Source organism: Dermacentor variabilis, chromosome 11 (genome assembly GCF_050947875.1).
Source record: "Dermacentor variabilis isolate Ectoservices chromosome 11, ASM5094787v1, whole genome shotgun sequence".
Taxonomy (NCBI): Eukaryota; Metazoa; Arthropoda; class Arachnida; order Ixodida; family Ixodidae; genus Dermacentor; species Dermacentor variabilis.
In genome coordinates, this window is record NC_134578.1 from 31913068 (window position 1) to 31927869 (window position 14802).

At 43.0% G+C, this 14802-nt stretch overlaps 1 protein-coding gene across 1 annotated transcript in view; it reads left to right on the forward strand.

Moving 5' to 3' along the window:
• The window catches only part of LOC142563859 (uncharacterized), a 36845-nt gene extending 22979 nt beyond the window's left edge, over positions 1-13866 (forward strand). Inside the window, exons 9-14 of the mRNA XM_075674531.1 lie at positions 1843-1986; positions 4780-4991; positions 6609-6715; positions 9076-9176; positions 10730-10864; positions 12914-13866. Of these exons, the coding sequence (XP_075530646.1) occupies positions 1843-1986; positions 4780-4991; positions 6609-6715; positions 9076-9176; positions 10730-10864; positions 12914-13010 (796 nt within the window). The 3' untranslated portion in view covers positions 13011-13866. The remainder of the gene's footprint in view (positions 1-1842; positions 1987-4779; positions 4992-6608; positions 6716-9075; positions 9177-10729; positions 10865-12913) is intronic.
• The last annotated feature ends 936 nt before the right edge of the window (positions 13867-14802 follow it).

Here is a 14802-nt window from a genome sequence, read left to right on the forward strand (position 1 = left end):
ACACACATTCTTGAATACAGGACAAGCGCTCGTCCTGTTTTCTTTGTGTGTGTGTGTGTGTCACTGTGCGCTATGATCCATAAATATGTTACTGTACCAGCTCTCCCAACATTCTATCCTTCTGCATCCTTTTTCATTGAGAACTGCCTGTACGCACACCGAGGCATAGGTGGCTTAAGGCAGAAGCTTGCGTTGTTCTGCCTGATGTCGCCCAACGGGCAACTGAAGTTACCCAAAATATTACGCATTCTTTATATATCCGTATTCTCGGTCCTTTGCATCATTTCTTCGTAACATAAACGTTTCCTTCAGGTATTTTTGTCTTGTCCTTAAAGTGTATTAAAGTGTATGAGACAATCTGCCACTGCATTGCACGTGCAATCTGACGCGTGCAATGCTCTGCCAATCCAGCCACAGCAGCGGCTGCCTTGGTGTGTATCTTGCCCGTAAACAATAATTGGCGTTTTCTTTCCAGAGATATCTGTGCTCCAATCTCCTGTGAAGAATACTACACCACGCTAATAATGAGCATGTTTGTATGTAACCTGCATGGACTTGGCACGTAGTGTTACAGAAAAACCTACACAAGATACAGTAGATTAATTTATTTAGTTATTCAATACTGCCAGCTGCCATCACGGTTATTGTTTGTGGACAAAACAAGCTCCTAGGCTGCAAACATTTCTTCGAGTGAATGTGACCTAGACCCCTCCCCGAGAGTTTTTACCCAGTGCCACTCGCAGCTATGGCAGTGCATTTGGAGCATCCTTTAAACCAGAAGTGTCGCATGGTATGTGAACTTGGGGGCAGGCGACTGGCTGATGAACTCTTATTGGTTATTTCAGGCTGCAAGAGTTGATACTTGCTATGCAATGAGCAAAAGGAATTCGGAGGAGAAACGGAGTGTTTGTCTTTTTTCTTGTGTGGTAGCAACTGTGCAAAGCCAACAGAAGCACAATAGTTCCTTCTGCTTTACGTTGTCATTTCATTGTGACATTATCTATTTATTTATTTATTCAGGTTTTCTTACAGGTTCCGTCGGGGAATATCGAGTAAGGGGGGCGATTGAATGAAACACAAGTTTCACAGAAGCAACGCAGTATCAAACAATGCAATGTGGTTACATAGTACAAATGAAAAAAAAAGGTTAACATGACACAAGTACACTATAGTTACACAAAGGTTATTCTTTGCAAAGGCGTGATAATGCAAGAATGTAAGATACACAAGGGGTGGACACAACCTGTTCAATGGGCAGGCAATAAGCGCATTGGCAACAACTGGTGCACTAAAAAAAAATTCCTTTGCAAACAATGACTTTCAAGCTGTGGAAGGTACTCAATCTTTCATATTTTTGCTTACCACCGCAAGTTCCAGGAGCTACTGTACACTGAGAAGGCGGACTGACAGTTTTCATTCCTCATTTACCCTCCCCCCCCCACCATTTGTATTCACCTAAATTCATTTTAATCCTCCTCAGCGATAATTTGCTGTTTTTGCCCATTCTTTAAATTCTTCAGTTTCGTCATGCTTGATAATATATATGCTCCGTACTAATTTTGAATGTATTGTGACTTGAATTCAGTGTACATGTGTAATATTTTTATTGCTTATTTTGTGTTATGTTTGTGGCAATGCTTTTCTTAACCTATGCTTTTCTCAATTTTTTATTGTTGAATAATCAACTGTCTAAGATAGTGTTACAATTTCACTATCATATGTTTATTAACTGTTGCAATACTCATGAATTGTATCAGCCCAGCCCACTATGTAATGTCCCCTGAGATCCTTTAGGGGTACTTTTAGAAAAAAAAATGCGTATGTTCACTTTCAACATTGCAGGGACGGTTCACTCTTCGAAATCCCGGATCCACAGCTTGACCTCACAGCTAACGTCGACATCCTTGGAATTATTGACCGCCTCGACGACACAAACGTCAACGAGTCGCTGTACTGGAGCTTTCATGAGATTCCTGCAGAGTCCCTGTGAGTAGACTTGAATTTCTGCAATTACGCCTTTACAATTAGTTTTCTTTTTTTGGGGGGGGGGGGGGCGGGCAAAGTTCAATGAGCACTGCAGCAGTGTGAAATTCTTGTAGGAATACTGAAGACAGTATTGTCATCTTTATTTTTGGGACATTCTGTGTGGTAGGTCTATTCGTTTAGTAAACTAATTCGGGCAGATCTGCATTTTGCTGCTTGTTTCAGCGGTGCAAATAGCATCCTCTGCATGGCGCTGTTTGTTCTGATAAATGGAGGTAAAGTTCAGGCCCAGTTCCTGAACTTTCTCTGCCTGTCGGTGCCGATGTCATGTGGCGACAAAGCGGTAGGCCATTTCTGCAGTGCCGTGGAGCGGAGTTACGTGACCAGGCTGCCATTGTCGCTGCAGATTAATCGGCAGCGACAATGTCCATGTTCCCAAGACAAGCCAGTATTCTACATGGCCCTCAATATGCCTCGAGACAAGCGGGAAAGGCGCTCTAACTTGAATTCAACATAGTTTTTTGGACTATTTACTGTGTTGTCAGCTTGCGCACCAGCATTGCAACTGGATCCTCGTACTGCTCATTTTTGTTGTCAGAGTTCTGCCAAAGGGCCATTGTCCCTTTTTTTTGTGGCACGGCAGCTGCAAACCTGATCAAAATGAGAGAATCGCCATGCACCCTGGACAATGCCAGCAACAAAAGGTGCAAGATGGGGATGCAGAAGGCAACTTGTTTTATTAAAAGTTCCTTTGCCAATTTTCAACGAGGCTAAAGGTACTTGTCAGTTCAGCTTGTATTGAAGACACAGGCGAGAATCGAAGACAGAATTAACAACCCTGTCAACATCGTCCTTGTCGCTGTCACTTGAGTCGACACCCGAAACATTTCTTGGTCCATTTTCTCCAGGAGTGTGTTTGCACGTTGCTTGTGTGCATTGTCGATAATCTTCCCCTCAAATCAAGGTAGTGCACCAAATGCTTGTTATACGAGCAATATATTAGATAGCCAAGTTGAGCTCTGCACTGCACTGCATGTCACTATGCGTGGAGCGTTCCAAGCACTACCGTCGTAACAGCTCTGTGACTGCACAAGACCACGTGTGTATTGCAGTTTGGTTTTAACTCTCTCGTGATTCTTGTATTGTAACGGCTAATTTTTTGTGCACACAGTGCTGGAAATGAATGAAATTGACCAATAGCTTACCTGGTGGCCCACCGCACCGCAGGTCACCAGGCTGAATATCTCGCCCGTTTTTATTACGACTTGAGAAGTCTTGCAAGTGTGGGGTTGACAAGTGCAGAATTGTGTAGCGTGCCTAGCATGTCTTTGCAAGATGAATTTAATGTTCATCAGGGTTTTGCAAAAGTTCTACTTGCAACTTGAAGGGGCAGCGCAATATGACGAATACAGAAGGCAGGAACACACAGAACAGCCAGTACCAACTCGCCCAAATGTCGATCCTTCTACTTGCAAACTAGGCTTATATCTTAGAACAACTTGCAGCACAATATTTGTCTGCTTTGGATCTACAGTGAAATCTCATTAATACGAGTCTGCATAATAAGTGTTTCAGTTTCACGGCCACCTTCCCGCTGGAGCAGTGTATTTTTATACGGTTATTGCAATTGCATTTTCACCTGAAATTGGATAATATGATTGCAGAAGTGGGCTTGTGGCGGTATTACCAAAACTTGTAGCTTTATATTCCAGCGTACTAGCTTAAATAACATTCTGACGACCCATAAACATACTGGAGGATAAACGCACACGGGCGCGCCACCGGCAGTGAAATGCTAATGCTGCAGTGTGGCCGCACCGTCTGGAACTGCACAACTGCTCAGCCGAGTAAAGAAACAGCGACTTGTTTTTTTTTTAAGTTCCAGGAGTTTTTTTACGGACATTGAAGAGAAAATTCGGCACACACTGAGGAGCTATTTCAACATTGCCGAATAAAGTGCGTTGGCTGCAATTCGTGTGGCGTCGAGTGATGTTGCTCTGCGTGATGTTATGCAGAGCAGTGTCGCTCAATGCAGCATGACCCTTTGATATTAAGTTTCTCACCGAGTATGCGTATGGTTCACATTTGTTAGCGCTTGCTTTGGATAATAAAATTTTCACGTAAGTTTTTTCCCAGTTTACTTGAAGATAGTATCAACGAGAGTCTACCATATTACGGTAGGTGCACTTTACAGAACTGCGATATCTGCGTTTTCTTGTCGCTGTTGCTGAGTTAGTGGTAGACTTGAGACTTCAATTTCCGGAAAGTTCTAAATTTTCAGAAACTTCTTTAAAAAAAATTCAGGGTATGAATAAGAGATGCTTCCTACTGTTCCAAGATTCTAAGTCAGGCTTTCCAATGCAACAAACACCTTGTCAGAATGAGTGCAGTAAATGGGAAACAAAAGGATTTCTTCATTCCCATGTATTCAGATAGCAGTTCCCAACCTAAAGCTTGATCGTAAAGCATGACGAAAGCACCTTCAAAGCTGCTTCATTATTCTGCCAAACTTGAGCGTTGCGCTAGTTATAGCTGCATAATTCATTTTTCCCAGGACGTTTGACAAAAACAGAATCTCGAATTGACACTGTGTGTCCATTCTGCTGTCCTTGTCTTGTGCATTGGGAAAACATTCATTACTCTCAAGTGAGAATCTTTTTCGTTGCTACTATTTCTTGTATTTACCGCTGTTTCTGGAAACTTTATCTTTCCAAGTTGTCTCAAATTGTCTCTTGTCCACATGTGCTAGAACTGTAGTCAAACTTGCTCATTGCCATACGCTGTTTCTTTCGACAGGAAAGAATGGCAGCTGCACCTTTGGCACTTGAAAGCTGACCAAGCAATCTTCACTTACATCAAAGGCAGTCTCACGTTGGTGATGAACCTCGGTGACTATGTCAAGCTACCCGACACCGAGGACAAGCTGGCGCTAGCCCGAGCAGCATGTGAGGGAGAAGTTCGCCGGCGTGTCAAGCGCATTGCGAGTCTGCGCTATAAAGCCACGTGTAGTAAGTTGGATCCTGACATCCTGTTATCTGAAACCTTGTTCTCCTGTTAAACACTTCATGGTGTCAACGCCAGTGACAAACATTGTCGAGATACAGGCTTCAATGATATGCCGCAGATGTTAGCCTGGCTCAGTCGAACATGCGAGACGTGCCTGCACCCTTGTCTGTAGAAAATATGGGTGCCAGCATTCTGTTCGTCTCGTCTTCCAGCCTGGTCATAGCTGCACAAGGTGCGGCTGGTGCAAAGTTTGGCGAGCCTTGATGGCCGGTGGCTTCGTGTGTGCTGTGGTCTCGCTGCCTAGCGTTGGAGGTGGTGTAACCAAGTTGAAGCTAGAGGTCGCATATAGTGTACGCTCGCCAATGCTTCTGCTCTTCATCATGAGTGTTGTGACAGCAAGTGTCCACGGTTGAGTGATCTGTTAATGTTTCCCTGCACCATGTGCAACTGCAATTTATATGGCCGATCAAACTACGGCCCCTCGTTCGTGTAGTGTCTCAATACTTGACCATAGCAATCACTGCTGAACCTTTCAGACGTAACTGCAAAATTTTTAAAACTGATGCCTCTTTTCAGAGCTATCTCGACGATGCATTGACAGAGTTGTGGTGATCTAACATTCTCTTCTTGACTCTACTTGTCTGAGAAATACGTATAGAGTGGCATTTTCCATGTGCATGTGTTTTTCCAGATAAAATCCCGATCCCTAGGAAAGTCTGAAAAATTGAACACGTACTGAATAAAGTTTGAAATGAAGCATGACCAACCAATGAGTATTCTACCATAACAAAACTGAAATTACAAGATCAGAGACAATAGCGGTTACAACAAAGCATTAGTTTGCTTGCTGTTCAAAATATGTATTCTAGTGGCAGATATGTCACTCCACAAGAGCAATTTGAAGCAACCCATTGTAGACACCTCTGCGTGTTTTGGTTGGCAGCTTGGCTATCCTGCAGCCATTGTGCCGATCCCCTGCAATTGCACCAATCTGGCATTTGCATATTAACAACTGTAAGGCGCATGTGTAATTCAGCATTTCGTGTACCACAAGTTGGCACAGCAAGCTGCTGACGGACTGTGACAGATGATGGGAAATATTTTGATGCTCCTTCAAAGCATCATGCTTGTATTTCTTTCGCACAGACACGATCTCACTTACTCTGCTCGTTAATATTGGCTTGTACATTTACGACGAACATAGGTTGTCGCGAAATTTTTGGGGGGGGGGCCTGACATTGTCAATATAATACAGGAAATCTTGTTGCTATCGGCCAGAATCAAACAGATCTTTTAAAAACTACTGATGTGCTAGCCCAATGTTCTGTGTCGATCACTTCTGGGGACATCTTTGAGCAATGCTGTTTGGCTAAGTCATAGGGCAGAATGTCCATTGCTCTAGTGGCATTTTGTGTGGGATGCGACATTAAGCAAAAGTGAAAGCTTACCTGAAGGGGATTTACAGAGAATGCAGCTCCTGCTTTGTGTCCAAACAACCCTATGTTTTGCTCATCCCCGATATGTTGGAAATGACAACTTGATTAATTTGTGTCCCTGTCCGAAGGTTCACCTCGACTGTCCTGGCTAATGGCAATTGTTGCATTTTTCTTCCCTTTCAGAGCCGAACGCTCAGTTCACCGAGTACATGTTGAATCGCCGCCTTCCAGAAATGCACAAGACGGACGAGCTACTGAAGCAGTACCCCACCACAGACTGCTTGCCAAAGGTTTATAAATGTTGTAAAATTCTAGCAGTTTGGAGTTCTTGAACGTTGCTAGTCTTTTTCTGCTTTATAAAGCCCCTCATTGCATCTCTTTTATCACCAAGAAAAGATGTCTTGGACCAGAGAACAACGGAGCTGTAGTCTGCTTCACCCAAGCAAGGGCCGATTGAAGGTGGTATGAAGCATGCTCGGACGTGTGTCTGGGGCGGCAAGGGAGGGTGCGGTTCAAGACCCTCTATCACTTTATATTGCATTCCTCAACCCATACTGCATGTTAAGTTGCAACTGTGGCAGTTTCTAATGAGTGGGGACAAATACAATGGCGTGATGGTTATTGCTCGGGCATGCAAAATCTATTTGATTGTTTACAGAGATCCACCTTTTAGGACGAATTAAAGGGGGTCAGTGCTCGTTCTGTGTGGTGCTTGTTTGCGAGGCAGGAAACAGGTGATCTATTGGAAAGGGCCAAGGTCTGCAACTGGAAAGAACAAGGAGTCTCTTCGACACCGTTCCTTTCACCTTCACTTGCACAGAGAGCCGTCCTCCCCGAACTGAAGAGTACTGCCTTCTTTCCAGTGACTCTGGTTGAACTGTGCATTGCATTGATCGTGAGGAAAGGCTTGAAAGAAAGAGCATGGGTGTGCTCTTTCCATGCCCTCTGCCTGGTTGCTTCGGCACATTATGCGATACTGAACCAGTGCGGTGCACAAGAACAAATTGGGTGCACATGTTCCTTGTGAATGTTAACCCCCCAACTTTCTAATCATGTGCGATGCAACACTGTCTTGTCAGGTAAAATCATTAGTAAAACAGGTAACTGACCAACATAAAAAAAATCTTATTGTTTTGAGATGGGTATACAGATTCCTCGTTTGTGAAGGGTTATCGGATTATGGACGAGGTCCCTAAATAGTTTCGGTTTTTTAGTCGTTGGCAACCTGTTGTACTAATGATACCTCATCCTGTTTCCCAATGCCGTCTACACCAGTATAAGTAGTTTGTTGCAAGGGATGCCCCAGGTCTTCTGCTAGGTGGAGCTTATTCTTGTTCAGGGTCCAGACGAGTCTCTGCAGACCCCTATGACTCTTGGTGATGCTTCATTTCTCAGTGTGGTCCACAGGCTCAATGTGTGGCCATATGTATCTTTGTACAAAAATTACTAGAGGATTGTGGTACTAGGATCATTCGGCTATCATTGGAATGATGGCTAGTACACGTGGATTGGTCTGATTGTTGTGCTTGAAGCTTCAGGCACTCTAATGTCATGATTTCTCTTATTAACTTTCTAAGCACTTGTTCTTTTCTAAACTCTACAAGGTGGTCATAGTCCTGGTGCACGCACGAAATTTTGTTGTCACCTGTGCAACGCAGTATTTGAAACCGGGATGGAGTTCAGGCAAATCCTTGTGTTGCTCGTAATTTCCATGTTCTCCGAACAGCCACACTTGCATCTGTCGCATACAGTTGCACTCGTTTGCAATTGGCTCGATAGTTCCACGAAAAGTTGTTGTATCATAAGTTGGTTATATGTGGCCTCTCCCTTCAAAACGCCTGAAAATTAACACTATAGCCGGCTTTTGCAGTTATGCTTTGATACCACTTCGGTTTGAAAATAGGTTTCTTGTTCCTGGCACATTTGCAAGTCTAACCGCAAGTTCCTATTAAAAAAATTCATCTAAAGAACAAAATACAGTGTCGTAGCTCCTTCTAAATGATGCCCTGCCAGTTTTGATCACCTGTCAACTACAAGCACCTCTGCTGCCACTTTTTCCTTCAAGGGCTTGTGGTACACAGTATATTACTATCGGATTACTATCGGATAGCGAAGCGTTCTAGTTGGCTCGAAGCGACAAATACTGTGGCATGCCAGCATGTGGCAAAAGCCTTGCTGTTACGACTGCAGCATTGGACAAGCATGCCAAGCAACGCTTGAACTGCTGTTGGTTCATATTCGTCAAAATTGTCCAAATAGCATGCATAACTTTCTGTTCATGGTATCGCACAGAGAACTGGACTGTTATGGGTGGTGCGCCGCCGTGCACAGAGTTCGGTTGCACTTCTGTGCTTCAGAACTTCGTGTGCACTCTGCTTGTACGACGACCAGGTTTGAAGTGTTCTTTACAGCACTGTGGCATTTTCGCGAATGTTCATTATGTCTGGATGCAGTTTAAATTGGCAGGGATGGAAAGTTGTAAATGCCGTGAAATGTGGTTGTTATAACCCACAGATTGTTACACCTAGGATCGTTTCAAGTGGTTTTGACTGTACAGACACCAGAATTCTCTAGCGATTCCCACAGAAAACTTTGTTCAAATGAGAACGTGACAGGTTGCCACACTCTGCTTGCTGTTTCTTGTTCACAGCTGCTGGGAGAGGTGGGAAGCTTCTTCGCACGCTACTGGCCAATCAGCCGGGACATCTACATCATCTCCAGGCGTCACCACCGTGCCTTTGAGTACCCTGTGTGAGTAGTTGCTGCAGCTCTGCTGTATGAAGCAGAGGTTTAGTGGTCGTTCGCACGTTCTGTTCAGTACATACCACTTGCACGCAGGAATAATTTGTTGAAAGGTGGACATTGTCTTTTCTTTTTTTCCATAGCTAAAGTGTTTGTGATGAATTCAGTTTTATATTAAACCGTTGTTTGCCTTCTGCACTGATCTTAAGTGTATTGAGTCGTGCCTTGACTGTTTCAACTTGCTCATGATCGACGGTCGAACCGCAATGTAACGCATGACAAAAGCAGCAAGTCACTAGACTTGTAGATGTGTGCGCAAGCTGTTCCGCACCACGCTGGACAGACATACCCATCGGAAAAATGTTGCGGAGTTAAACAGGCTTGCCAAACAATGTTCTATTTGAGAACGCACGAGTTGGCCCCGAACGCCGTCGGCCTGTGCGGCAATGACCTTGCGGAGCGATGCCGATCGTGATGTGATGCGCATTTCCAGCTTTTGTCTGTCGCGCAGATTGGCCTTGCCAAGCTGGTAACCCACAGAAACGACTTGCTGTAAAGATGGAGACTCCCTCCTTTCCCTGGAAGAAAACTAGAAAGCAAAACTTCCTAGGTAATAGATTGCCATTAAGCACAGTATGACCTACTGTTAAACTGAAAGCTTCATAGTTATTTCGGACAACTTCGCCGTTTCTTCAGCTTTGGAGGTATAAAGAGCTTGATTCTTTACGACTGAAATTCTATCAATAAAAACTTTTTTTCCAAACCTCCATATATGTTCAGAGTTATCAGTGCTGGCATATCAATTTAGTGTTCCCTTTAACAGGAGTAGAATGTATACTATAGTAGTACATATAGACTCCTAGGTACCCAAGTTACTGATGGGTAGCTACATTCTTGTTATATAATGTGAGTAGCCTCCCGGGCATTTGAAGCACCATGTTTATTGCACAGAATTGATAAGCATAAGTCTCCGTTACAAAGCTAAATATAGAATCTGATATCGGAAAATTGATTTTTTTCATGATTAGATTTGAAATCTATTGTTTATTTGCACACTCCTAATATAACAAAGTAAATACATTTATAAAGCTTTATATACTTGTATAACTAATCGCCGTGTTATGACACACTAGACAAGGGCATTGTGCTGTTGTCCTTGTCTGGTTTGTCCTATCATGGTTATTAGTTACAGCTAATCGGTACCGGCTAACACCAACTAGGCCACTTTCTCGCTGTACTCGATGCTTTATTTCACAGAGTACTCTGCTGCTCATGACGAAACCAAGCACAAGACTTGCGTTTCCCAAAGCAGGGGCGCCGCTGCAAACTCATTGGAATGCTATGTGCTTTGACTAGACAGCACAAGCTATGCATTTTTTTTGAGACCCATGGACTGGGTGCAGGCAGCGCTCACGGTAGCACATCAGCGATCTTCTAGTCTTCACACAAGTCTTCAGCGACTCACTTGTAGCGGATACTGTTCCTGATGTATGCCCGTTAAGAGTTTGCATGAATCTGCTAATTCCTTTTTCTCCCCCCCTTTTCTTAAATTATTATTGCAGGCTGTCGGTCCAGATTATCTCCTCTCGCCGCCTAATCTGGTTCCACCTGGACCTCCCGATTGACATAGACACGTACCCGAACGCTGTGATAGTGCCATCAATGCGTCCGTACTCTGACGAGTATGACGTGCTCTCGTGAGTGTTGCGAACTTTTCTTAATCCTTTCCTGGTTCAAACTTTATAACTGAATCAAAAAATTTGTTTGGGCATCTGAATAATGAAAGACAAGCTAGAATGAAAAAAAACAATTCCACTGCATTTTTGGCAACATATAGAAGGCTTTTATGATGCTTTGTCAACAACTTGGGATGTTTGCGACAGCATGTGGCGTTTCGTGGTCTTCAGTTGTAATGATGGTAAAGGGACTGACAACTGGCCAGAACGTGTTGTGGGACGTTGATGGAAAATGAAATGACCATGCTTTATAGTCGTAAGAATCCAGCATGCTGTTCGCACTTTAAGTAGGAATTGTAAATTTAAATTCACAAAAAGTCTCAAACCAGAAGTGGCGAGACTGGTGGTGAAATCTGGGTACTTTAGATGTATTCTATGAGATCACTGTACTTAAGTTGACCGTTAAGTACATCAAAATTATTGCTTAAGATTGCAGCTGGTGCATGATTACTCGCACATTCTACACTTTGGAAATAAAAAAATGCACGCGTGGCTATGGCAACACGCTGAACTCTGTATCGCGTGTAAAGGCATCATTTCGTTTTTGATGCAATTGGTTTTGTCTTGACTGGTTAAATACGAGAGCAGTTGGACAGTAAAACACGTAGCTATTATTGCAGAAACCATTTAACAATTTGGGAAAACGTGCATTGCAGGAACGTCTGCTTCATAAACAAAACTATACTGTATTCCAGCACGGCCACACTTGTAGTCTGCCTCCCACTAATGCAGGCACATGATCACTATTGCACTTGCCTCTCGCCATTTTCAGCATGCTTCTAGTGAAAGACTACATCCTCACTGCAGATCTAAAAGTTCTGATAAAAAAAATGTTTCCACAGCATTTTCCACGTTAGTGCAGTTCATGATTAAACACTCTGACCAGTAAGCTTTCTATTGCACTAAAAAAATGGGTACCATAGAAATTCGTTGTCGGTCCCTTTACCTATGATAAAGCCTGTATGTACACTCTTTTGAAATGTGCCACTAATTTGCAGGTAAAAATTCTCTAGAAGCTTGAGTCAAGACCAACTATTTCACATAGTCTGCATGCTAATTGCTTTGTACACTGTTATAAAGCTTTTGTGTTTCTACTTGCAAAATAGTAAACTCAGCATTTCATTTTCTTCATAAATTATGTGCACATTTTCTGATTCGAAGTGCAATTCTAGTCTGACGCTTCAAACGATCGATTGCATTATACGGGAAATTTAAACTTTAGTAGCAATATTGTTCAAATTGGCATAGCAGTTTCTCAATATCGGGGCTTCTGTATCTCTTGCATAATTGGGTAATCTCAGCGGGCCTCAAAACCAGTCTTTCTCTTCACACTAATTTACATAAAGCGTTCTATTGGGTACAGTCTAGCCTCATTACATTGAAGTCCCATGCGACACAAAAATACCTTCGTTATGTCGAACATTTGTTAAATGCCGATATTAGCAAGAAATGTTTTACATTTACTTTGTTGTATCAGACAGGCTCGTATAACGAACTCTCCATGAATGCGTCAAATTTTCACGGCTTTCTTCCAAGGCTCTCGACACTCCATTGGAAGAAAAACAAGGTGGTATAATGGTGCTTTGTGCATTTTCAGTGATAGTTGCAGGGTACATCCCTGCATATTTATTGTCGTTAGGATTCGGCAGTTTCTGTTTAAAAGGAATGGTATCGCAGGCTTCATGTGTACTTCATTTACTGGCTGCTTGCATTACGTATGGAAGCTGGCAGGCGACATGTCAAGCATCTCGTCAAACCTGGTGTTGCCTTCAACAAAGTGTTCATTTGTAGCAGTGTGCATGGCACATCGACGTGCAACGAAGGCACGCATTGAGTAATGCAGGGAGTGAGATTCACCTGAAGCATGTCTGCTGCTCTTCCTTAGCCACCACTTGACATCACTGGCAAAAAATGAGTCTCTGTCCACAAACGTGTTTGCAATATCTAAGCTGTACTGTATTTTGCTCATTGCTTTAGCCCTGCACTGTTTTAACTTCCTCAAATCTGCAGGACAGAGAAGCTACGCCGGATCACTGCACGCGTCAACCCTGGTCCCAAGTACTTGGTTCGACTGGTTGACGAGATTGAGAACTTCTTGGAGAAATGATTGTCAAAAGTCGTCGACCAGGCTTGCAAGATGGTTTGGAGTTTGTAAACGAAGTGTCTTGGTGACTGTGGCTTTCAGCTGTCTTGCAAAACTGGCAGGAAGCGCAGGCTGTAGCTCTGTGCAATTCTTGCATGCTATTTATTATTTGCCACAACCGTGTATTATTTGAAAGACCTTGGTTTCTTCTTAGTTTCTTGTACAGCATGAGTGTTTTATTGTAAAGTTTTAATGTTCCCCTGTGAAATTTGCATTCACCATGCGCATGTTTGCAGTAGTGTACAACAGGTGTATTTTATTATGTTTGTGCTGTCTTTTTAATTGCCTCACTCATGCTTTTTACCTCAAATACAACGTAATTAACACCAATCGGATGTATTATGCAACAGAATCTGCATGTTCACGGCTGGTTATTATGTGATTAACTCAACACAATCTGGTCACCATAGCAACCAATGCCACATGTTGTTTCAGTAACAGCCGTCTTCAGAAAATACAGAGAACTTCAGACAAAGAATTATCATTCATTATCATTACAAAACTTAACTGCTGTGTTCCGCGACAGCTTCATAATTTTTTACTCGGCTTCATATGTATATACATCATTTTTAAACGTTTATCGAGAAGTGCAACTATGCAGGCTTCCGCCGTGTATGAACTATTCTGAAGATGCCACGTACACTGCTGCTGTTCTTTTGTACAACTTCTGCCATTTACTACATTCATATATCTGAATACTTATATGGGAATTATTTGCATGTGTTTTAATTGATAAAGTGCTGATTCTGTGGCACAATCCAATCTGCATCATTAAGATCTGTACAGTATTCAATAAAGTTACATTTTTGTACGTATCATACCATTTGGTTTTGTTCCTTCTCAATTTTTGTCGACGCATTCTCTGTATTCAGATGCATAAAGGGGAGCCCTGAAGCGCATTTCTTTGAAGCCCCAAAAACTCCTTGAAAAGAGCAATACATCCCAGATATAACTGTAAAGTCTTGTTAATTTGTATTTCGCTAGACAGAAAAAAAAATTTCCATATTAAACGATTGTCTTAGTATCGATGGCATCAAGAAAACAAATGCTTACTATGTCAACGCGCTTTTATTTAGTGAAGGAGTCGGCAAATCGTGTTCATATTTTTCACCCGAGCAGTGCAAACGCTGCAGTTCTCGTGAATGATTAGCGTAGCCGCGGAGCAAGTCTTCTTCAGAGACATGCTTTTCATTGCGCACATTCAGATTTTTTTCCGTCGGTGTGTTGGTCGTCAACGTCCGTCCATTGCGGTGTAGACGGTGCTCTTCATTGTCGACATCTTTGCACAGAGTTAAACCGAAACTACCATTCGCCGTAACCGCTGCGAACGAAACCACCACTCCAGAATCTGTTAAGTGTGCCTTAAACGCTGTCCAAATAAACAGTAGCTGCGGCATCCAGGTTCATGGCGGCTCGTTCGCTTGGTCCTGTGCTCGCCTTTCTCTTTTGTGGTGCCAGATTGAAATGCTTCGTGGAAGGCGAGAGGGTCGTTGCTGCCAATTGCCATATTTAGATCGGTCTGGAAGATTTCGGCGACGAAACGTCAGAAATATCTGCGCTGTGCGTGCAAATGTCCAGCCTGCCGAGCAGGCTGCATCAGATTATTTGAGACATACTTTTAAGCGAGCTGAAAGGTAAAAAAAAAAAATGTTTGTGTAGCAAGCTTCTCTGAAAATTGCAAGCACCTGTCTGCAGGGTTGCTCCACTGCTGCAGGTACGATACTTCCCTGTTTTTGACCTTAATAGAAGAACTCTG